Source organism: Corythoichthys intestinalis, chromosome 22 (assembly GCF_030265065.1).
Source record: "Corythoichthys intestinalis isolate RoL2023-P3 chromosome 22, ASM3026506v1, whole genome shotgun sequence".
Lineage (NCBI taxonomy): Eukaryota > Metazoa > Chordata > Actinopteri > Syngnathiformes > Syngnathidae > Corythoichthys > Corythoichthys intestinalis.
The window spans coordinates 6552315-6576554 of NC_080416.1; the positions used below are offsets into that span (position 1 = coordinate 6552315).

The 24240-nt window shown below is 37.4% G+C and overlaps 1 protein-coding gene across 1 annotated transcript; it reads left to right on the forward strand.

The window, feature by feature from the left end:
• Nucleotides 1-753: 753 nt before the first annotated feature.
• necab1 (N-terminal EF-hand calcium binding protein 1) lies at nt 754-23974 on the forward strand. The gene is made up of 13 exons (XM_057828774.1): nt 754-934; nt 1227-1251; nt 5056-5164; nt 7440-7465; nt 7591-7688; nt 13792-13928; nt 16231-16352; nt 16424-16500; nt 16628-16675; nt 16755-16867; nt 18270-18347; nt 22000-22091; nt 23497-23974. The coding sequence occupies exons 1-13, from the start codon at nt 848-850 to the stop codon at nt 23523-23525; spliced, it is 1041 nt and encodes a 346-aa protein (XP_057684757.1). The 5' UTR covers nt 754-847; the 3' UTR covers nt 23526-23974.
• The last annotated feature ends 266 nt before the right edge of the window (nt 23975-24240 follow it).

Genomic DNA, 24240 nt, shown 5'->3' on the forward strand with positions numbered 1-24240 from the left:
TTCACTCTAGATTTGATTCTAGATTTTGTCCTTTCTCCCCAAAATATGACAATTAAAGGTTCATTCATTTCAGGAATACAAATGGAAGCGTGTATTTAGCAGAAAATATCCACTAGATAGCGCCATTTCCCCGCTTGTAACCTTTCTCCATTGCGCAATCGCTTATTCTTCACCGAGTCGTATTTATAATTTACTTTTTCTTTTCAAGGAAATTACAAGACAGTCATTCGTTCATTGCAAGAATATTTTTAATTTAATCCAGGACATTTTGGAGCGAAATTTACATTTACAAATGAATCAAATATAAAACTGAAACTGTAAAACTAAATTGTGAACAACTAGACGATAATTAGCAAGAAATGACATAAAAACGAGGTGGACAAGTGCTGGTTTGTCCCCGGAAGTTGTTAAATTGTCAAGGAAAAAATTATTAAAACGTCAAATTTGTGAATATTTCGTTGGATTTTCGAGATTTTTCCTCCCGATTTATAGTGCAGCAACAAACTGCCTCTATTACGTTAAGCTGGCATGAATCAACCAAATTTTAAATGCACGACTGCCAAAATAAAAGCAACTTCCAATCTTTAATACGTTGCTTTTCACTTATATTCACTAAATATGAACTATAAATATTTTTGAAAGGTAGACTTGTGATATATTTGATCGAAAATCTCATTTGGTTAGGCTAAAATTACATATTCACTGTTAAAACCACCAAACGGAAGTAGTTTTGAGTCATTTCCGTTAATTGACAGCTTGCAGGCGAGGAGCCCAGCACATTCATTCATTCATTGACATTCCTGCGCACTTTTCAAGAGGACGGAAACAAAATTTGATATTTTTGACGATGGATTTTTCGGAGGAAGTGCCAACATTATGCGAGGAATCCCACGTCCCGACGGAGCTTAAAAAAGGAATGTCAATTTTTATTGATGTAAGTTATTTGAATTTTTAATTACCTATGATTTAAAAAGAAAAGTATTGATTAATTGAAAAAAACATGTAAATAAAAACTGAATTTTTAGTTATAAGTCATATAATTAAGTCTTGATAAGTGAATGTTTCAGTGCCATTGACGGCGATAGACGTCCAAATCCAACATGACTGGGAGGGCTGGCAGCCATCGCCTCCCATTTGGACGTCTATTACCTTCATTGGTAAAATAGTGCTTAACAAATAACTTTGATGATTTATTTATTCTATTATTATTATTTTTCTTTTTTTAGATTTTACGGCGAGCAGATAAAAACGGTAAATATGTCTTAAGGTATTTTTCTTCTTGTCGTGACGATGGAAAGATGAATATTGGCGACGTTTCGACGCCGGTTCCCTGCTGATGAACGGTTTCCATGGAGACAGTGGAGTGACCGGAGAGCAGAAATGGAGTTTGCAATCTCCAGAGAGCAGGATATATTGGAAATGGGGACAAACAAATAAAATATATAGAGAACTAAAAATTTAATTTCATTCCATCAAGAGAACATAGTAATAATTAATCATACTCAATACATTAATTTACAATTGACAAATATATATAAAGAATTGGAGGAATAATAAGTACATACTGTACATGAAAACCTACTTTTCATAAAGAGTCAAATTGGAAAATACAGCTAAAAATGAGAAAACCTGTAATATAAAGATATAAAAATAGATATCGGAATTTAATTTTAAAAATAAACATTTTATATTACAATTTCTTTTTTAATAAAACAATGAAAAGTTAAAAACATTTTTTTTATATTTAAAAAAAATCATTTTCATAATTTTTTACTTTTTAACAAAAATATTTTTTGCTGAATTTATTCATCAAAATCTAGTTTGTAGTATTAAAGAAATACTGTTGATAAGCAATAACTTAAAAAAAATACATGTAAAATACCTTTTAATCAAGTCAATATATGCTAAAAATTAGAAAACCTAAAGTAAATAAATATTTTAAAAAATATGTATCCGAAATTTATGAAAGATAAACATTTCATATTAGAAATATATATATTTTTTTTAAAAACAATGAAAATTTGAAGGAAAACGAATTTATTTTTTATATTTTCTCCAAAAAAAATAATAATTTTTTTTTACATTTTCTAAACCTTTTACTTGAACATATTTTATTTTCACTTATTTTTCTATGATGATCATGTTACTTTAAAGCAACACTATGCAACTTTTCAGTTTTGTTCAATGTTAGCGATGCGGTGGACCAAAGCGGTAGTGTCTTGTCTTAAAGGGTACCATTGATAGAAAGACGTGTAGTTCTTAAAAGATAAATGTTAGTATGAGTTATAATAATTTGATATTAAAACTCCTCTTAATGTTTTCGTTTCAATAATATTTGTAAAATAATTTTAACTAGTAGTTCACCATTGTTGTTGTTGACGTCGCTGGGCAGCATGTGTGACTCTTAAAAAAAAAAAACCTTGTCACTCTTTAATTATGTAATGTAGTGATTTAAATACGCCACGAGGTGTCAACGGCGAGTTTTAAATTTGGGATCAAGCCAATGAGTGCGTTTTGTCCCTTGACTGACACTGTAGTTTTCCTTTAATCCACAGTAAAGCAGAGAGAAAGGAGATTGGACGCAGGCGTTCAGATTTGTAGCTCGGACCGCCCCATTTATTGGCATAAGCTCCACAACAAACATAGTTATCATATAATGAAAATATAACAATAACAATATTCATATCTCTCCAAAAATAATGTTCACAAAAAGAAAAGTGCTTCAGCCTGTATTAATAAGACCCTATTCTCACACAGTTAAACAACAATGCAAAGAGAACTGGCATTCCCAATCAAAATATGTATGCAAAATACACATAAAACTTACTCAGACTTTGGTCAAATTCTATTTCAACATTTTAGCAACTCGCTTAGCTCAACAAATACACTGGATGGCAATATTTAGTCACAATACAGTGGGGCAAATAAGTATTTAGTCAACAACTAATTGTGCAAGTTCTCCCACTTGAAAATATTAGAGAGGCCTGTAATTGTCAACATGGGTAAACCTCAACTATGAGAGACAGAATGTTGAAAAAAAAAACAGAAAATCAAATTGTTTGATTTTTAAAGAATTTATTTACAAATCATGGTGGAAAATAAGTATTTGGTCAGTACCAGAAGTTCATCTCAATACTTTGTTATGTACCCTTTGTTAGTAGTAACTGAGGCTAAATGTTTTCTGTAACTCTTCACAAGCTTTTCACACACTGTTGCTGGTATTTTGGCCCATTCCTCCATGCAGATCTCCCCTAGAGCAGTGATGTTTTGGGGCTGTCGTTGGGCAACACCGACTTTCAACTCTGTCCACAGATTTTCTATGGGGTTGAGATCTGGAGACTGGCTGGGCAACTCCAGGACCTTGAAATGCTTCTTACGAAGCCACTCCTTTGTTGCCCTGGCTGTGTGTTTGGGATCATTGTCATACTGAAAGAGCCAGCCATGTCTCATCTTTAATGCCCTTGCTGATGGAAGGAGATTTTCACTCAAAATCTCTCGATACATGGCCCCATTCATTCTTTCCTTTACACAGGTCAGTCGTCCTGGTCGTTTTGCAGAAAAACAGCCCCAAAGCATGATGTTTCCACCCCCATGCTTCACAGTGGGTATGGTGTTCTTCAGATCCAATTTAGTATTCTTTCTCCTCCAAACACGAGAACCTGTGTTTCTACCAAAAAGTTCTATTTTGGTTTCATCTGACCATAACACATTCTCCCAGTCCTCTTCTGGATCATCCAAATCCTCTCTAGCGAACCGCAGACGGGCCTGGACGTGTACTGGCTTCAGCAGGGGGACACGTCTGGCAGTGCAGGATATGAGTCCTTGGCGGCGCATTGTGTTACTGATAGTAGCGTTTGTTACAGTGGTCCCAGCTCTCTGTAGGTCATTCACTAGGTCCCCCGGTGTGGTTCTGGGATTTTTGCTCACCGTTCTTGTTATCATTTTGACGCCAAGGGGTGAGATCTTGCATGGAGCCCCAGATCGAGGGAGATTATCAGTGGTCTTGTATGTCTTCCATTTTCTAATAATTGCTCCCACAGTTAATTTCTTTACACCAACCGTTCTACCTATTGCAGATTCAGTCTTCCCAGCCTGGTGCAGGTCTACAATTTTGTCTCTGGTGTCCTTCGACAGCTCTTTGGTCTTGGCCATAGTGGAGTTTGGAGTGTGACTGACTGAGATTGTGGACAGGTGTCTATTATACCAATAATGAGTTCAAACAGGTGCCATTAATACAGGTAACGAGTGGAGCCTCGTTAGACCTTGTTAGAAGAAGTTAGACCTCTTTGACAGCCAGAAATCTTGCTTGTTTGTAGGTGACCAAATACTTATTTTCCACTCTAATTTGGAAATAAATTCTTTAAAAATCAGGTTTACCCATGGTGACAATTACAGGCCTCTCTAATCTTTTCAAGTAGGAGAACTTGAACAATTTGTGGTTGACTAAATACTTATTTGCCCCACTGCATCATCAAAAATGTTATGAAAATATTTTATAAAGGTTGAAAAGTTACGTCGAGTTGCTTTAAAGAAAAAAATTAAACAATTAAAAATTCCCCCAAAAATTTTTTTGGGGCTAAATTCATTTATCAAAATCTAATCTAGTTTGTAGTATTAAATAAGTACTGCTGATAAACAATAACTTAAAAAATACAAGTAAACTACATTTTTATTCAAATCAATAAAAATATATATACAACAACATTTGATGAGCCTCTCGATATTATGGGATCTTTTCTCTCACCACACTTAACAGGCATATAAAACTGGCATCTATCGGGACTACTAGTGCTAATTATTACCTACAAAGGCGTGAAAAACATTTTTTTGTAGGTAATTAACGTCTTCCAAACAGCTAAGAATGATATAATCACCATTACTTTTTATATTTAATACCGGTAAGCAAAATCACAAGCGCCGATAAATGCACTCAACTCGACAATAAAGCAATACTCGCACGCATATATTCTTTATCCTCTGCACAAAACGTTGACTTTAGCAGTTTTTCAAGGAACAGTGACCGTTTTCGGACCGAATTTCATTTTTTATCCGCAGATGACGGTAAACTGTCCTTCGACGAGTTCAAGTCGTACTTTTCCGACGGCGTCCTGACGCCGGATGAGCTCCGGGAGCTCTTCCACGCCATCGACACGCATCACACCGAGTAAGTCGTTGGCAAATTTAGGACAATGCACCAAAAAAAATGCACGAATTACGTTTCTTTGCTTTTTTAAGCCTTTAGAGGGCACTTTTTGTCTGCCATTGACGGCACTAGACGCCTAATGCATTTTGCCTGGGAAGGACGAATGAAGAATACTTGAACTAGTTTGGACATCTTGCATCATACATACATCATTGGAAAGCTTAATTTTCTGGGGGAAGGAAAATTTCGAACAGTGGGGAAATTAAAAAGAAAAAAATTAAACAGCAAAACCCTAACTGGAGGTGAGAGCATAATTAACAATGCCATGATTTTAACGAGATATTATCGTGTACTTACCTTGTTTCGATCCCAAAACTCATTGTAGCGTGTATCACCGAGTGTCAAGACGCAGCTGTGAATGGCGGCAGCTGGATGTTTTGGGGATTTTATGGGTGAAACACGGTAATATAACATGGGTCACAATGCAGAAATCGCGGACATCAAGGAGTGGTTGAGATTTTCTTTTTCATATATTTACCCTTTTTGTCTTTCTTTAGATTGATTATCCATCTAACATATCGGGGAAAATGCGACAGTAGCTAAAAAAAAAATACAATTAAGCGATAGCTATGAGGTAGATATCTGACTTTTTTAAAGACACAATTTTTTTCATTGTGACGTAATTTGTTTAAAAGTTTAAGATATGCGAGTGAATCACTTTTTAAAGTGGTTTTTTTTTTCAAACGGAATATTGGACATCAATTAATGTTTCTAAGCTAAAAATGACAGACATTTTGAATAATAAATATAATTACTTGCCTTCTTTTTATGGCTGGGTTGAAACAAAAGTGGTTGCACGACGTCTGTAAACGGGGGTTCCCAGGGTAGAACGGACAAATTAAAAATAGTTTGGGGGCTTCAAGGGCCATGAATCTGCTATGGCAGCATATAGACATATTGTTCTATCAAACACAATAGTTCTTTTGGCTTAAAATACAGCAGTTTCTTTTACAGAAGGGTGCGAGAGCACAAACTGCTTTTTCAGTCTTGTCTGTATTTTACGCCATATACAGTGCCCTCCATAATTATTGGCACCCTTGAAAAAGATGTGTTTTTTAGCTTCTAATATTTTTTTAAATTCAAATAATATGGGATCTTAATGGGAAAAAAAGAGAAAAATCCAACCTTCAATACAAGTGCATTCATTCAGTGGGGAAAAATCCCACATAAAGAAAAAATTATTTGACATCAAATAATGTGTGTCACAATTATTAGCACCCTTGGTGTTAATTCTTTGTACAACCCCGTTTTGCCAACAAAACAAGGTCTGGGGACTAAGATGGCGATGGGAGGAGCTTGATTTTGTGTCTGGTGAACCATTTCTGTGTAGATTTGGCCATATCTTTAGGGTCTTGGTCTCTTGGTCTCACACAAAAATACACATGGTCCCAGACTTCAACTGGGACCGTGTGCATTGGTCAAATGAGACCAAGATTGAGCTTTTTGGCAACAAACACTCTCAGTGGGTCTGGCGTGCCACGAAAGACGCGCATGCTGAAAAGCACCTCATACCCACTGTGAAGTATGGTGGTGGGTCAGTGATGCTGTGGGGGTGTTTCACTTCCAAAGGCCCTGGGAACCTTGTTAGGGTGCATGGCATCATGAATGCTTTGGAATACCAGGACATTTTAAACCAAAACCTGTTGCCCTCTGCCCGAAAGCTGAAGATGGGTCGTCACTGGGTCTTTCAGCAAGACAATGACCCTAAACATATGGCCAAATCTACACAGAAATGGTTCACCAGACACAAAATCAAGCTCCTCCCATGTCCATCTCAGTCCCCAGACCTTGTTTTGTTGGCAAAAGGGGGTTGCACAAAGTATTAACACCAGGGGAGCTAATACTTGTGACACACATTATTTGATGTCAAATAATTTTTTCTTTATGTGGAATTTTTTCCCCACTGAATGAATGCACTTGTATTGAAGGTTGGATTTTTCTCTTTTTTTCCATTAAGGTCCCATATTATTTGAATTTTTTTTTTTTAATTAGAAGCTAAAAAACACATCTTTTTCAGGGGTGCCAATAATTATGGAGGGTACTGTATACTTAAAAAGTAGTAATTGCTTACATTTAATTTTTTTAATGACCAAAAAGGGTTAAAAATGGTACCAAAAATAGTCACTTGCTTTATGAAGGGTTAAAGATTTTGAATAGTAATTGTCCACTGTCCCTCAAAAGGGTTACAAAAAAGCTTCAATTGTCTTATATTTTGTCTGTTTTGTTTGCGCTCCAGCAACGTGGACACGGATGAACTCTGCGGTAAGTTGACACTGATTTTGTTTTCTAAACCCATGCTATTTTCAAAAGGCACCTGCAGCCATCTTGTCACATTTGTGGATGTCACAGCCCAATTTTATAAGGGGGCGGGGTTGTTTTTGTTGAAGAGTACTTCTCGCAGCATCTCGGGGAGTACAAGAATGTTTTGGCTGCGCTGGAAGACCTCAACGTGTCCATTCTCAAGGCCATGGATAAAACAAAAAAGGTGAGAGAGCTTCAAATTTAATCATGAGCTGCCAAGCCTCTCTGTCAAAATGAATAGCGAACCACATGTAGCAGGTCACCTTTGCTCATTAATATTCATGACATTAGCAACTGTTGCTAGGGGGGTCAAACTTGCGTCTGTCCCTACAGTGTTGGCCAAAAGTATTGGCACCCCTGCAATTCTGTCATATAATGCTCAATTTCAAATGATTGCAATTACTAATGCTTTGGTTGTAATATCTTCATTGATTTTGCTTGCAATGAAAACACACAAAAGAGAATGGAAAAAAAAAACAATATTATCATTTTACACAAAACTCCAAAAATGGGCCGGACAGAAGTATTGGCATCCTCAGCCTAATACTTGGTAGCACAACCTTTAGACAAAATAACTGTGAGCAACCGCTTCTGGTATCCATCAATGAGTTTCTTACAATGCTCTGCTGGAATTTTAGACCATTCTTCTTTGGCCAACTGCTCCAGGTCTCTCTGAGATTTGGGTGCCATTTTCAGATCTCTCCATAGGTGTTCTATGGGATTCAGGTCTGGACTCATTGCTGGCCACTTTAGAAGTCTCCAGTGCTCTCTCTCAAACCATTTTCTAGTGCTTTTTGAAGTGTGTTTTGGGTCCTGCTGGAAGACTCATGACCTCTGAGGGAGACCCAGCTTTCTCACACTGGGCCCTACATTATGCTGCAAAATTTGTTGGGAGTCTTCAGACTTCATAATGCCATGCACAAGGTCAAGCAGTCCAGTGCTAGAGACAGCAAAGCAACCCCAAAACATCAGGGAACCTCCACCATGTTTGACTGTAGGGACCGTTTTCTTTTCTATGAAGGCCTCGTTTTTTTCCTGTAAACTATATTGATGCCTTTTCTCAAAAACCTCTAACATTCTTCCAAAACGTTCTTTCTCAGATACGTGTTGGCAAACTCCAGCCTGGCTTTCTTATGTATCTGGGTCAGAAGTGGGGTCTTTCTGGGTATCCTACCATCGCGTCCCTTTTCATTCAGATGCCGACAGATAGTACTGGTTGACACCGTTGTACCCTCAGGCTGTAGGACAGCTTGAACTTGTTTGGATGTTAGTCGAGGTTCTTTATCCACCATCCGCGCAATCTTTCGACAAATTTTCTTTTTCATCCACATCTAGGGAGGTTAGCCACAGTGCCATGGGATTTACACTTCTTGTTGACTGCGCACGGTAGACATAGGAACATTCAGGTCTTTGGAAATGGACTTGTAGCTTTGAGATTGCCCATGCTTCCTCACAATTTTGCTTTTCAAGTCCTCAGACACTTCTTTGGTCTTCTTTCTTTTCTCCATGCTCAATGCTGTACACTCAAGGGCACAGGACAGATTTTGAGTCAACTTTAATCCATTTTAACTGGCTGCAAGTGTGATTTAGTTATTGCCACCACCTGTTATGTGCCACAGGTAAGTAATCTGTACTGTTAATTACACAAATTAGAGAAGCATTGCATGATGTTTCAAAAGGTGCCAATACTTCTGTCTGGCCCATTTTCATTCTCTTTTTTTGTTTTTTCATTGCAAGCTCAACAAATGAAGATATTACCACCAAAGCATTTGTAATTGCTATCAATTTCTGAGAGAAATGGAGCATTATCTGACAGAATTGCACAGGTGCCAATATTTTTGCCCAGCACTGTAAATAGTGTATGAACAAGATGTTTACTGAGCTCAAACTACCAATCCTGCCCAAAAATTATGTCGCTGGTGCCAAATTCACTGGTAAAGATGTGGAAGAACATACAAATGTTCAGTTCAAGAGATGACTTGAGTGTCAAGGGCTGAAAAAGATGGGGAAAAAGAGCCCACCTGATCCAGAGGTAGCTTTTTTATTCAGGTCATTCATTGTCAGACAGAAGCAGCACGGCAACGCCACGCTAAAAAATAGGTAAAAATATCAAAACGGCTTACATCTTCGGGGCAGGATTGTCGATCTGTAGGACCATGGCCCCAAACAAAATGTTTATGAATAGCTTCACCTTGCTGGCATTAAACTGGTCTTTTGGACGTCCGCACAAGTTAATCCATTGTTCACAGTTTTTCCCTCTGAGTTTTTGGCTTTGGGAAATCCTTCATATGTGGACGGTCGTAATGTCTAGAATTGTTTCTACAAGTTCCATAGCAGCAGTGTATACTCGGCATGTTCTTTTTGAATGATTACCGGCTGAAAACAAGCAGTACTAGCATTGGTTGTATGCGAGCATTCTTCTATGTGACCCCCTTCCGGTTTACGATGGTGACGTCACGCAGCCTTGCGGTCTAAAAATAGCATTCGTGTGGTAAGCTATTGGATGTCTATCACCATCAATGGCATGCAATGAGTTAAAGACCATTACTCTTGGGGTAGTGGTGTCAGATTGGGCCCCATTGCGAACCGGTTCAGTAATAACACGTTTTATTAGCACTCATAATATTACATAACATTGCGTAATATTATGGCTTTAGTCACATTTCGGCCGGAAATTTTTAGTTCATCTCTAGCAGTTACAGTTCTGGCCTAAGTTAACAATGGCGTCATCAAATAGTGCTCCATTTTGATGTACGATATGTCTCTTATCCCTTTTTGACCTTTGTGTGAAAATGAAAGTGCACCTGAGCTGTTTAAAAGCTTGCTGATTTTCAGCGCGTCCGCACAAAAGCCGGCGTGGCAGGAGGTCGCGTGTGCCGGACAAGCGCTGACCTTTAGTGCTTTGCCCCCCGCTGAGCGCCGGCTGCTCGCTTCAGCGCATACGTTTGAAAATGCTCACACGAGCCTATTTCAATTTGGTTCCTAAATAAAACCCATTTACTTTTTTATATTTATTAATATTCTGTCTCAGTTTTAAATAGTTTTAGAAAACATTTTTTAAAATCCTTTTAGTACTAAATGACTGCATGGATACCCACTGCAATGTAAAATCATTGCTAGCATGGCTTGGTCAAACACTGCTTTTGGGTGACAATGAATGGATGAACTCCTCTAAAACTTATACTTAAAACTTTAAAAACTTTTAAAAGCATAAAAAATATTTTTTTAAATGTTTATTCAATTTTATATCAAGCCTGATACTCGTTTTAAAGTCTACAGTCAGCGCCAATATACCACATTAGCACATTAGCTTAGCTCAGCAGTCAGTAGCCCAAAATGTTGAAAGAGCCATATTGGACCCAAAAAAAAAAAAAAAAACTAGGGCTGTCAAAATTATCGCGTTAACGTGCGGTAATTAATTTTTTGAATTAATCACATTAAAATATTTGACGCAATTAACGCACATGCCCCGCTCAAACAGATTAAAATGACAGTACAGTGTATTCTCCACTTGTTACTTGTGTTTTTTGGAGTTTTGTCGCCCTCTGCTGGTACTTGGGTGCGACCCATGAGCATTGTGTAATTATTGACATCAACAATGGCGAGCTACTACTTTATTTTTTGATTGAAAATTTTACAAATTTTATTAAAACGAATACATTAAGAGGGGTTTTAATATAAAATTTCTATAACTTGTACTAACATTTATCTTTTAAGAGCTACAAGGCTTTCTATCCATGGATCACTTTAACAGAATGTTAATAATGTTATTGCCATCTTGTTGATTTATTGTTATAATAAACAAATACAGTACTTATGGACCATATGTTGAATATATATATGCGTCTTGTGTCTTATCTTTCCATTCCAACAATAATTTACAGAAAAATATGGCATATTTTATAGATGGTTTGAATTGTGATTAATTACGATTCATTCATTTTTAAGCTGTAATTAACTCGATTAAAAATTTTAATCGTTTAACAGCCCTAAAAAAAAAAAAAAAAAAAAAATGTTTGGAGCCGCAAAAACTTATAAGCCTTAAATAAGCGTAATAATAATAAGCAGCCAACACATGCTGTATTTGTATTAGCTATACTAGCCTACTATCAACATGACTAAGTTGGCTACATAATGAGCCTTCATGATTTAATGTTCATATTCCCTGCAGTACATCCAACGCAACACGTGACTACTCTGTTGTACGATGCTACCTCAAGTTCAACTTCATTAAAATATTAGTGAATTGTTTCATTGCTGCTATGAAATTAAAGAAATGCTATCATTTTTCAAAAAACAGCTAAATGGAACGTGCATAACATGCCCCTTAAAGAGCATACGACAGGAGAAAAAAAAAGTCTTAAATAGCATTATTATATGAATTAGAATCATATTTTGAGACGATTTGACTATATACAACAATTTAGCAAAGCGCAGATGACGAGAAATTAGTCATTTAATCTGCCGGTTAGCCACGCCTACCATTATAGAGCTCTAGCGTCCCCAACAGGTGGATAACGTCAGCGGGAGGCTGGGCTCATCGGTTTTACTATTCAGCCCATTGAGGGGGAAATATTCAGAATGAGGAAAACGCGATGAAGAGAGCCGCAAAATGTCATTGTTTCAGTCTCTCTACTCCAATATTTTTACAGGATATTCTTTTTATCCAAGTATTTTCCCCAATTGCTAAATAAATGGCATGGTCGTGACAAATAACAATCTTGTGCTAAATGGAATATGAAATAATAAAAAAGCACTTATTCAAGACGACATGGCAAAATTACTCCATAATGGTCAAAACTGTCGACTTCACCTTTACTGTCGCACCTCCCGAACGATATTTTATGACACCTAAATCGGACATATGTCATTTCCCTTCCCCGGCTTCGGAGAATGTAAACAAACCAAGAGGCGTGACAGCTAGCCGACATGCTAACCCGAACCGAGTGATGTTTCAAAGTCTTTGAAGCGGAAAATCACACATAACTAGCCCGGATTATTTGACATGACGACTTGGTTGTCGATTGTCTTCGCGGATCGGCAAACCGCCCGGCGGAGAGCAATTTACAGTTCGTTCCCCGGGGGAGGGGGGCTGCAGTTGTTGTGCAGCTAATGTGCAGCTAATGTGCACGAGGAGAGCTTTTTATTTGACTATAAATGATCAAACGTAAGTAGTCCTTTATTTAAAGAAAGTTTATAGTGTTTACTTTGTAATCGCTGTATTCGTATTTGACATAATACAAAACGAGATGTTTACTCACTTCCTCGTAAGTCCAATGGTCCCACAGTAGTAGGGCTTGTTTTGGCATATATCCATGGTGAATGGGAACCTTTTGAAACTCCAAAAAGGCGCACTAGCCTCTCCCTCATAAAGCAAGATTTTCCTGCAGCCGTTTGGCTGGCATGATGTGAAAAATAAACGTATTAATCCGCAAAATCAGCTGAATCCTTAGTACAACAACAACAGTAGAGCACCAGAAGAGGACGCCTTCACCCGTACACGTCACAGCGCCCTCCTCCTCAATGCAAGACCGAAGCCGGAAGTAACTCATTTTCATGGCGCGGGATTAAAAAAACTAAATAAATATAGCGATCGCTTCCACACACATCCAAGTGGTCCATATCATTCAGGAGCATAAGATACCGCGTGTATAATGAAATAAACATGCTTTTTCGTGTCACATGCATTTTAACTGGGCATGTCTTTAATTTTCTGTATTATCTCGGTTTTGTTTTTGATGTCTGCAAATAGGTGTTCGGATATGTTGATGAATGTGTCCTTCATGCATTCACCATCCGTTTTCCACACTTTATTATCTCCCGGGTTGCAACAAAACTTGCAGCAGTAGTGTTTGGCGATGCAATTCACTTCTGAAATCTATTTTTGCGCTCCTCTAAATTCTTGAGAAGTAATGTAATCGTGCTTTTTCTCTCATTGACAACGTCTCGCCATAGAGTAAACATTCAGGCAATCCTTCCGCATTGGCAATAAATGCAAATGATTCGGTCCGACGTTGAATCCTCTCTTCTTAAAGGTAGTCAACCTTTTGTGTGAAGATAGGGACATCTTAATGTCAAAATGTACATTACAGGAACGGGTCTATTTATGGTGATAATGACAATAGACATGTAAAATATCGAAAGCTTGATTTCTTTTTGGTGATTTATTGTCATATTGTGCCGGACTAGCGTGCGCCATTTGAATTAGATGAAAATTGGTGTTGAGTTGACGGGCTGTCCTCCCTCGCGCTTATTAATTCTTGGCTAATTATTGTTTTTGGCGAGAGGATTATCAAGAGTCCACCCACCTGGAACAGTTCGTGACCCGCTTCCTGCTGAAAGAGACGACCAATCAGCTGCAGTCGCTGCAGAGCTCCTTGGAGTGCGCCATGGAGACCACCGCCGAGCAGACGCGACGAGAAAAGTCAGATGAAAAACATCATGTTTCGTACTTTTTTTGTTCATTTCTAATTTGATTCTTATTCTGCATTTATTTGATGTATTGGGAAAAAAAGTCATGTTTCAGTGCCATTGTCAGCCAATGAGTTAATATTTCCATGCATGTTTTTTTTTTTCTTTTTTTTTAAATATATGAGGGGTTGTCATGACTTGACAGAGTCGTGTGCTTTTCTCGCCGCCACTCTTCATCAAAAAACGACAGCTGTGTACTTGTGAGAGGACTCTAGTGGCTTGAAATTGCTTTCTGTGGTCACATTGAGACGTGTGAAAATCCTACACGGAAAGCCTCTCGTTGCCCTTTGCTTTGTTATTTGTTTTTTGTAGTCTAAGGGAGTCAGAGTCTTGCTGGGTTCCGAAGCCTTGGAGTGGATAAGACGGCGTGGGCGGACAAACGCACGCATAAGCACCTCCGCCTACGTCAACGCTGCCGAGTGTCACTTGTCACTGGCTAATAAATTAGCGTCAAATTAGGAGAATGCAGGGAATTATGGATGAAAACATGAACCATCTAAAGAGAGAGATCTTCAAAATTTAGGAAAATAGAATAAAAAAATACTGTCAACCCCTAGTATACTATAGCTATACTGTATATACTATATATATATATATACTATATATATTTACATACAGTGGGGCAAATAAGTATTTAGTCAACCACCAATTGTGCAAGTTCTCCTACTTGAAAAGATTAGAGGGGCCACTAATTGTCAACATGGGTAAACCTCAACCATGAGAGACAGAATGTGAAAAAAAAAACAGAAAATCACATTGTTTGATTTTTAAAGAATTTATTCCCAAATTAGAGTGGAAATTAAGTATTTGGTCCCCTACAAACAAGAAAATTTTCTGGCTGTCAAAGAGGTCTAAATTCTTTTAATGAGGTCTAACGAGGCTCCACTCATTACCTGATTTAATGGCACCTGTTTTAACTCATTATCGGTATAAAAGACACCTGTCCACAATCTCAGTCAGTCACACTCCAAACTCCACTATGGTCAAGACCAAAGAGCTGTCGAACGACACCAGAGACAAAATTGTAGACCTGCACCAGGCTGGGAAGACTGAATCTGCAATAGGTAAAACGCTTGGTGTAAAGAAATCAACTGTGGGAGCAATTATTAGAAAATGGTAGACATACAAGACCACTGATAATCTCCCTCGATCTGGGGCTCCATGGAAGATCTCACCCCGTGGCGTCAAAATGATTACATAAAACGGTGAGCAAAAATCCCAGAACCACACGGGGGGACCTAGTGAATGACCTACAGAGAGCTGGGACCACAGTAACAAAGGCTACTATCAGTAACACAATGCGCCGCCAGGGACTCAAATCCTGCACTGCCAGACGTGTCCCCCTGCTGAAGAAAGTACACGTCCAGGCCCGTCTGCGGTTCGCTAGAGAGCATTTGGATGATCCAGAAGAGGACTGGGAGAATGTGTTATGGTCAGATGAAACCAAAATAGAACTTTTTGGTAGAAACACAAGTTCTCATGTTTGGAGGAGTAAAAATACTTAATTGCATCTGAAGAACACCATACCCACTGTGAAGCATGGGGGAGGAAACATCATGCTTTGGGGCTGTTTTTCTGCAAAGGAACAGGACGACTGATCAGTGTAAAGGAAAGAATGAATGGGGCCATGTATCCAGAGATTTTGAGTGAAAATCTCCTTCCATCAGCAAGGGCATTGAAGATGAGACGTGGCTGGGTCTTTCAGCATGACAATGATTCCAAACACACAGACAGGGCAACAAAGGAATGGCTTCGTAAGAAGCATTTCAAGGTCCTGGAGCGGCCTAGCCAGTTTCCAGATCTCAACCCCATAGAAAACAGTGTGTGAAAAGCTTGTGAAGGGTTACAGAAAATGTTTGGCCTCCGTTATTGCCAACAAAGGGTACATAATAAAGTATTGAGATGAACTTTTGGTATTGACCAAATACTTATTTTCCACCATGATTCGAAAAAAAAGTCTTTAAAAATCAAACAATGTGAGTTTTTTTTTTTTTTTCCCACATTGTGTCTCTCATGGTTGAGGTTTACCCATGTTGACAATTACAGGCCTCTCTAATATTTGTGGGGAGAACTTGCACAATTAGTGGTTGACTAAATACTTATTTGCCCCACTATGTATAAAAAAATACACTAAATAAATTCACCTAAAAAAATTAAACAAGCTCATTTACTGCTGGCTACTCCCACTCAATCTATTGCTGATTGACAGGTTTTCTGTCTCAAGAGCGGATAATGCAAAAAGTGTGTTGTTCTAGACAAGGTCCAGCCAAACCTGAAGTTCTGTCCATCCAGTGGTCGGGCCGCCGCTCCAATCGAAGACTCCAGAGGAACAACAGCCTGTCCCCCAGCAACCCCATCTTAAGTCTCGTCAACTCAGGTCCATCTGCTGAAATAATATTCATAAATACATCGTCAAAATCCGAATCACAAAAATCTGTTCGTTAACAGGAGCTTACGAGGAGGAGAACCACTGGACGGTTCAAGTCAACAGACTGCAGAAGCTCATCGACCGCCTGGAACAGAAGGTTCTTCATGTTATATCAATGAGTTTATCACGAGAGGACGTCCAATTTATTCGGACTGAGAGGGCAGCAGTGTTTGTTGGCTGCCATCCCTCCCAGTCCGAATGAATTGGACTTTTATCGCCATCAGGAGATCCGTCTGGAGCCTCTGGAAGACGAGGTCCCTGAGAGCAAGCTGGTGCGTGTTCTCGCAACGTTTTCGCTCAAGTGGTGATGATGATAATGTGTGGTTGTCATGGCGACGCTGTCTCGGCCAGCACGTCCTGATCGTGCAGAGGCAGCTGTCCGTGCTGGAGGACGAGTTGGAGGAGTTTCGAGTGGCGCTCAGACACTACGTGGACTCGGCGCTCACGCAGACCGGATGTCTACAGTCAGTATCGCACGCCTGCCTGAACGGATTAGACTTACTATAAATTGTACCTATACATTTTTAAAGTCCATTCATCAGCACTTAAATGTAAAATTTAATGAAGTAACTGTTGTTTTCCTTTTTTTGTTGGTTGATTAAAAATAATTTTAAACAAATAAACGAATTAGAAAATGCTTTGTTTTTTTCTTAACACCATTTACCATTTAAATTGAAATAACACTAAAAATTCATATAAAATCTAAAAGAAACTCCTGAAACAAAAGATAACTTATTTTTTTTACATTGAAATAAATAATTTAAAAAATAAAGTTAATAAATAATGAATAAGAATAAAAAAGAAAATATTTACTATTTAAATAAAAAACAAAATTAAATCCTTAAATAATACATAAAAAAGACTAAGAATATTTACTGTTACTCTTTTTTATTTAAATAACAAATAGATAAATAATAAATAAATAAAAAACACTATATATATATATATATATATATAAATATTTACCGTTAATCATGTAAATAAAATTAAAAATTAAATAAATTATAAAAAATAAAAACAATCAATAAATACAAATGAAGAGAAAATTTACATTCCTTTTTTTATTTCATTTTTTTAACTCCCCTAAAAACAAAATACACGAAAAAAAAAAAAAGTTTACTTGTACTTATATACATATATATATATATAAATATATATATATTACTATACCGTATATATTATATATTACTATTGAATCTTTTTAAACTCATTTTAAATTTAACTAAAAATGGACAAAACTCTTAATAAAAACTACAAATAAATAATATTCACTATCAAGAGGCTGAAAAAAACTCAATTCAAATCATTTTTCTGTCAACAACGTCTGCAAATGACAAAATATTTGTTAATTAATTTGCACTTTGATCATTTTTATTGTGCCATCCGTAGATTAGATGCATAAGTAAGGCTCAACCGCCTCCCCCCCCCCCCAAAAAAATGTCGTGGTCACTTCCCTCTTTGGGTGTTTGCGTGCTGTCACTTCGCGTTTGGGCGAAAGGCAGCCGCCCGCCCGGAGCCAACGCTGACATTTGGCACACAAGAAAGACATGACGTAACCACGATTAACTCTTTATGTGCCAATCGTGTGGCGTCCAATCGTTCTTCGGCAAATTTACTAGTAGACATCCAATCCGCTAGAATAATTTTGGGTTGAGAAATAAAATAGTCACGACTTCATTTTAATGTTAATGCATTGACTTTGATAGGCGCGTCACCTATACTAGTATACTTATATGGCTTCGGGGTGGCTTCTACCATTAATTGAAATGCGTTTATCACTAATAGAGGTCCAATCGTCCAATTGGATGTCTATGACCGTAATTGGCAGACAATGAGTTAAGATGATGTTGTTGTTTTTTTCCTTAGCGTGTGTGTCCAGCGTGTGTCAAACGCGTGCGGTTTCGTCATCTATGAGTTTTGGGAGCACAACAACGTGTGGAAGAAGTAAGTGACCCCGCCTCCTCCTGCAAGACTTTTGATTTGCTATGAAATGGTGAGCATGTCAAAGAATCAAAATGACGACACTAATGTCATTTGACATGTAGACAACAAATTTGTACTGACACCCCCCGGGTGCCAGAGTAAAAAAAAAAAATTCATGGTTAATCAGTACTTACATATTATTAAATTGTGTGTACAGAGTACTAAACTGTAGGTACAGATTACAATAGTGTGGCTCCTGATGATTTAACTGTGGGTATAGTTTAGTAATCTATGGGTACAGATGATTAAACTGTGGGTACAGTTTAGTAATCGATGGGTACAGATTACTAAATTATGTGTATAGAGTACTAAACTGTGGGTACAGTTTAGTATTCCGTGGATACACATTACTAAACAGCGGGTACAGATGACTAAACTGTGGGTACATTTTAGTAATAAGTGTGTACAGTTTAGTATTTTAGGGGTACAGATGATTAAACCGTGGGTACAATTTAGTATTCTGTGGATACATTTTAGTAATCTGTGGCTACTGATGATCAAACTGCGGGTACAGTTTAATAATCTGTCGGTACAGATTAAATTGTGGGTACAGTTTAGTAATTTGTGGGTAGAGATGATTAAATTGTGGGTACAGTTTAGTATTCTGTGGATACAGATTTCTAAACAGTGGGTACAGATGTAAACTGTGAGTACAGTTTAGTGATCCGTGAGTACAGTTTAGTATTTTAGGGCTACAGATGATTAAACTGTGGGTACAGTTTAGTAATCTGTGGGTACAGATTACTAAATTATGTGTATAGAGTACTAAACTGTCGGTACAGTTTAGTAATTTGTGGGTAGAGATGATTAAATTGTGGGTACAGTTTAGTATTCATGTGGATACAGATTACTAAACCGTGGGTACAGATATAAACTATAAATACAGTTTAGTAATCTGTGGGTACAGTTTAGTATTTTAGGGGTACAGATGATTAAACTATTGGTAAAGTTTAGTAATCTGTGGATACAGATTTCTAAACAGTGGGTACAGATGTAAACTGTGAGTACAGTTTAGTGATCCGTGAGTACAGTTTAGTATTTTAGGGCTACAGATGATTAAACTGTGGGTACAGTTTAGTAATCTGTGGGTACAGATTACTAAATTATGTGTATAGAGTACTAAACTGTCGGTACAGTTTAGTAATTTGTGGGTAGAGATGATTAAATTGTGGGTACAGTTTAGTATTCATGTGGATACAGATTACTAAACCTTGGGTACAGATATAAACTATAAATACAGTTTAGTAATCTGTGGGTACAGTTTAGTATTTTAGGGGTACAGATGATTAAACTATTGGTAAAGTTTAGTAATCTGTGGGTACAGATGATTAAACCGTAGGTACAGTTTAGTAATCAGTGGGTACAGATTACTAAATTATGTGTAAAGAGTACTAAACTGAGGGTACAGTTTAGTAATCTGTGGGTAGAGATGATTAAATTTTGGTTATAGTTTAGTATTTTGTGGATACAGATGACTAAACCGTGGGTACAGATATAAACTGTGAGTACAGTTTAGTAATCTGTGGGTAAAGTTTAGTATTTTAGGGGAACAGATGATTAAACTGTGGGTAAAATTTAGTAATCTGTGGGGACAGATGATTAAACTGTAGGTACAGTTTAGTAATTAGTGGGTACAGATTACTAAATTATGTGTATAGAGTACCAAACTGTGGGTACGGTTTAGTATTCCGTGGATACAGATTACTAAACAGCAGTGTTGTTAATTTTACTTTAAAAAAGTAATTAATTACAGTTACAAATTACTTCTCCCAAAAAGTAATTGCGTTAGTAACTCAGTTACCTGAATGTAAAAGTAATTAGTTACTTGGCAAAGTAACTAGTGATATATATTTTTTTTTCTCAAAAAAAAAAAAAAAAAAAAAAAAAAAAAAAACAGGTCACACAATGTGAAGCTTAAAGGGTTTGGGGGACAATTGGCCCTAGCCCAATTCTTTACCCTCAACTTAACTAGACAAAAGGGTATTGCGATAACTAGCTAGTAACCTTTGCTATGTGTGGAAGTCATTTAAAGTTGTGAATCAATCGTTAAAGTTGTTAAAATTTCTCCCGTTATTGCATTAGTTCCCTTCTGTCTACTTTAAACATGCGTAAGTTTTAAAACTGTTTCATCATTTAAAGATAGATTTAAGTTAAGATTTTGCCGATTTAGGAGCATTTTAGATTTAAAAAAAATTACTTAGGTTCGCTAGGAAGGATCTCTACATCAGGGCCTTCCTGAGAGGTCTACTGCTTTAAGATGGCGGCTGTTTACAAACGCATGTAGTCCTTAAAACATGTTGGCAATGCAGCAGTGGCTGTCATTTGCATCTAGTTCTATAATATGATATCTACCGTGTCATGTGGATGTAGTTTGTCGGCTATGGCTGCAGTCAGGTATTATTGGAGCCACCTAGCATCGCGGTTGCAACGGCGTCTTCCCCACTCCTGCTCTGCTCTCGTTCCCGTGAGTCCGTTTCTCTGACTTTTTTTTATTCAACCAACTTAGTAACGCATAGTAACGCACGCCTTTCCCGCCTCAGTAACGGTAACGGCGTTACCAAGATGAGAAAAGTAATTAATTAGATTACTCATTACTGAAAAAAATAACGCCGTTAGTAACGCCGTTATATTGTAACGCCGTTATTAACAACACTGCTAAACAGTGGGTACAGATGACAAGACTGTGGGTTCATTTTAGTAATCTGTGGGAACAGTTTAGTATTTTAGGGGTACAGATGGTTAAACTGTGTGTACAATGTAGTATTCTGTGGATACATTTTAGTATTCTGTGGCTACTAATGATTAAACTGTGGATTACCATTAGAGTTTAGTAATCTGTGGGTATAGATGATTATACTGTGTCTACAGTTTAGTAAACTGGGGTACAGTTTAGTATTCTGTATGGATGCAGTTTAGTAATCTGTGTAACTGTACCCGCAGATTACTAAACTGTGGGTACAGATTAGCAATGAAAAATATTTTTTTCAACCCCTGGCACCTGGGATTCACCGTAAATTTGGCAGTCAAATCTGGTTGTTTTTTGTTGTCGTTTTTTTTTTTTTTTTTTTTTTTTTTAGATGACTAAACTGTGGGTACAGTTTAGTAATGTGTGGGTACAGATTACTAAACTGTACCCACGGATTACTAAATTGTGGGTACAAATTAGTTAGGAAAAAAAAATCAACCAGGCTGGAACCCGAGGGGCTCTGTAAATTTGCCAGTCAAAACTGTTTTTTGTTTTTATAGTTATTCCAGGCAAAACTATGCATCAGGTAACCAGCAATTCTGGTGGTGGTATCACAACAGGAATTGATGATCATGATTGGCTTTCTACTGCGGCGCTCTATCTTAGCAAATATTGGCAAAACGGTCACACTGCAACAACAACATAGTAAAACTATGACTAGCATGCTAATTTGTTTCTGTTTGGAATTGCTTTTTGTGGGCTGGGCCAAGGCAGCTGAAAAATTATGGATGTAATTTCTTTATTAAGCCTTTTTTGTAACCTTTTTTGGGAGGATTTTGAGTTAAAAGTAGTGTCCGCAGTCATTTAAAAGTGGAGTATTTCATAGAACCCATAATGCTATGCGTTTTGTTTATGTGTTTCGTGAAGTCACCTGCAGAGCAACTCCAGCAAAACCTTCCAAAGAGCCAACGTGGACTTCCTGGAAACGCCCGAGAATGTCAGCACCATGCTCATACCTGGTATGACTCATTATGTTTTTTTTCTCAAATATTTTAGTCATTCCTTCATGACTATTTTCCTATTTGTCAAATTGTCACTAACGTTCCACTCTGAATTGATCAAAAAATAGTGTGGAAGTGTTGCTCATGAAATTTTAACATTGTTTTAAACATTTTATTCATATATTTGTAGTTTTTCAATGATTTTCATGCAGAATCTATATGTATTTAAAAAAAAAAAAAGTTAACTACATTTTCCACTCGTCCAAAACTTTCTAGTAGAATAGTGTGTGTTTACTACCATAATTTTCGCACTATAAGGTGCACCTGACTATAAGCCGCCACCCACCAAATTTGGCACAAAAACGGCATTTGTTCACAGCTAAGCCGCACTGGACTATAAGCCGCAGCTATCCTCACTAACCGGTAACACTATTTGACAGCGGCATCATACGACTGTCATAAGACCAAATGAACCACCATTCAGCTTTGAACCAATTGGCTGCAAAGCTTCATTGCTTCAAGAAGCTTCATTTGACTGTCACTGGTTCCCTTGGGGGAGACGGTCAACCTCTGCTGCCAACACTGTTGTCGTCCAACATGCCTCCTAGCATACACTGCAGCGCTACAGATGTAAATATCAAAACTAATTTTTTTGTGCTAAATATTTCTTCAGTTACTGTTCCAGTTGTTACATTAATTGCAAGTTATGGTATTTGCTAACACTGTCAAATACAGTATATACCATAAGACTGTCATTAGACAGTCATAATTATGACATTGCACTGTCCTAAGCATTTATCAATGCTTGTAACAGATGTCATTTGGTGTTATCTGGCAAATTATCTCACTTTTGAATGGATGTAAAAGATCATAACTGGACATAAATGGAGTTAGTGACGTAATTTGCCAGATGACACTGAATGACATCTGTCATAAGCATTCAGTCGTGCCCATGAGAGTGTCATGTCATAATTATGACGGTCTTATGACAGTCTTATAACGCCGCTGTTAAATAAAGTGTTACCTATTAACCCAAATAAATCCACAAGCCGCACTGGACTATAAACCACAAGTATCAATTTGAAGGAAAAAAGTGCAGCTCATAGTCCGAAAATTTGGGTAATTGGCTGCCATTGACGGCGCTAGGATTGGACATCTAGGGCCGTCAATGGCAGCCAATGAGTTAATATTGAACTTATTTTAGTTTACTTAATACTGGAATAGGCTAAAACAGAAATCAGAAGGCTGAAAACTGCTGCCCGTCCTCCCAAATTAATCTCTATTCAAGTATTTTGAATAGAAATTTTTATTTTTCATCATCATTGATTTAAAAAAATGTATTTGCAACTTAATTTTTTTGTGTGCAAATGATTTTTTTTCCATATTCCTAATGTCTAACATCCTTTTTGCTTTTTTTTTTTAGCTTCATGGTGGGTCCTCAACAATAACTGAGAGCAGCGCGCCACTCACATTTGGCTCACTTATGACGTCATAGCAATTAATTTCATTCCTTCCGTGTTTCTTTACCTAAGAATTGGTAGCTCAACTCAAGCCAGTGCGTGCGTGCGTGACACCCTAAAAAAAGCATCAATGACCTCGTGACGTTCTGCTTTGCTGACGTCATTGCCGTTCGGCGTGAGCTCATTGCATATTGTGCTCGAGTTGTAAGATTGTAGCAGCACATTTTACGTGATCAAATAGAGTATTAAAAAACACGGTTGCGTTTTTTGTGTATTTAATTCATGTTGATCGAGATCAAAACGTATGATAATAAAGAATTTATTGTTGTCTAGCTGTTTCCTTTATTTTCAAAGCGTATTTTTCCATAAGGTTGTGTTTGTCGCCATCTGGTGATAAAAGTTGGTACTGCATTTTCAAAAACGCAGATCATTAAACAGAAAGATGAGATTAATAGCTGAAAAAATTCAAAAGTTTAAAAATTATTTCACAATATAAAACGTCATATTAGAAAAAAATGTTGAGACGGATTAAGACCAAGGATAGTGTTCATACAAAACTAAATTAAATGCAAATAACAAATATTTGACGAGGAAAAAAACATCCAGAACAAAAATATCACCCCAAGAAAGTAAAATCTACAAATTTCAGAAGTGTCTAAATACATCTGAAAGAAAAAGTATTTAGTTTGGGGGGGGGAGGGGGCGGG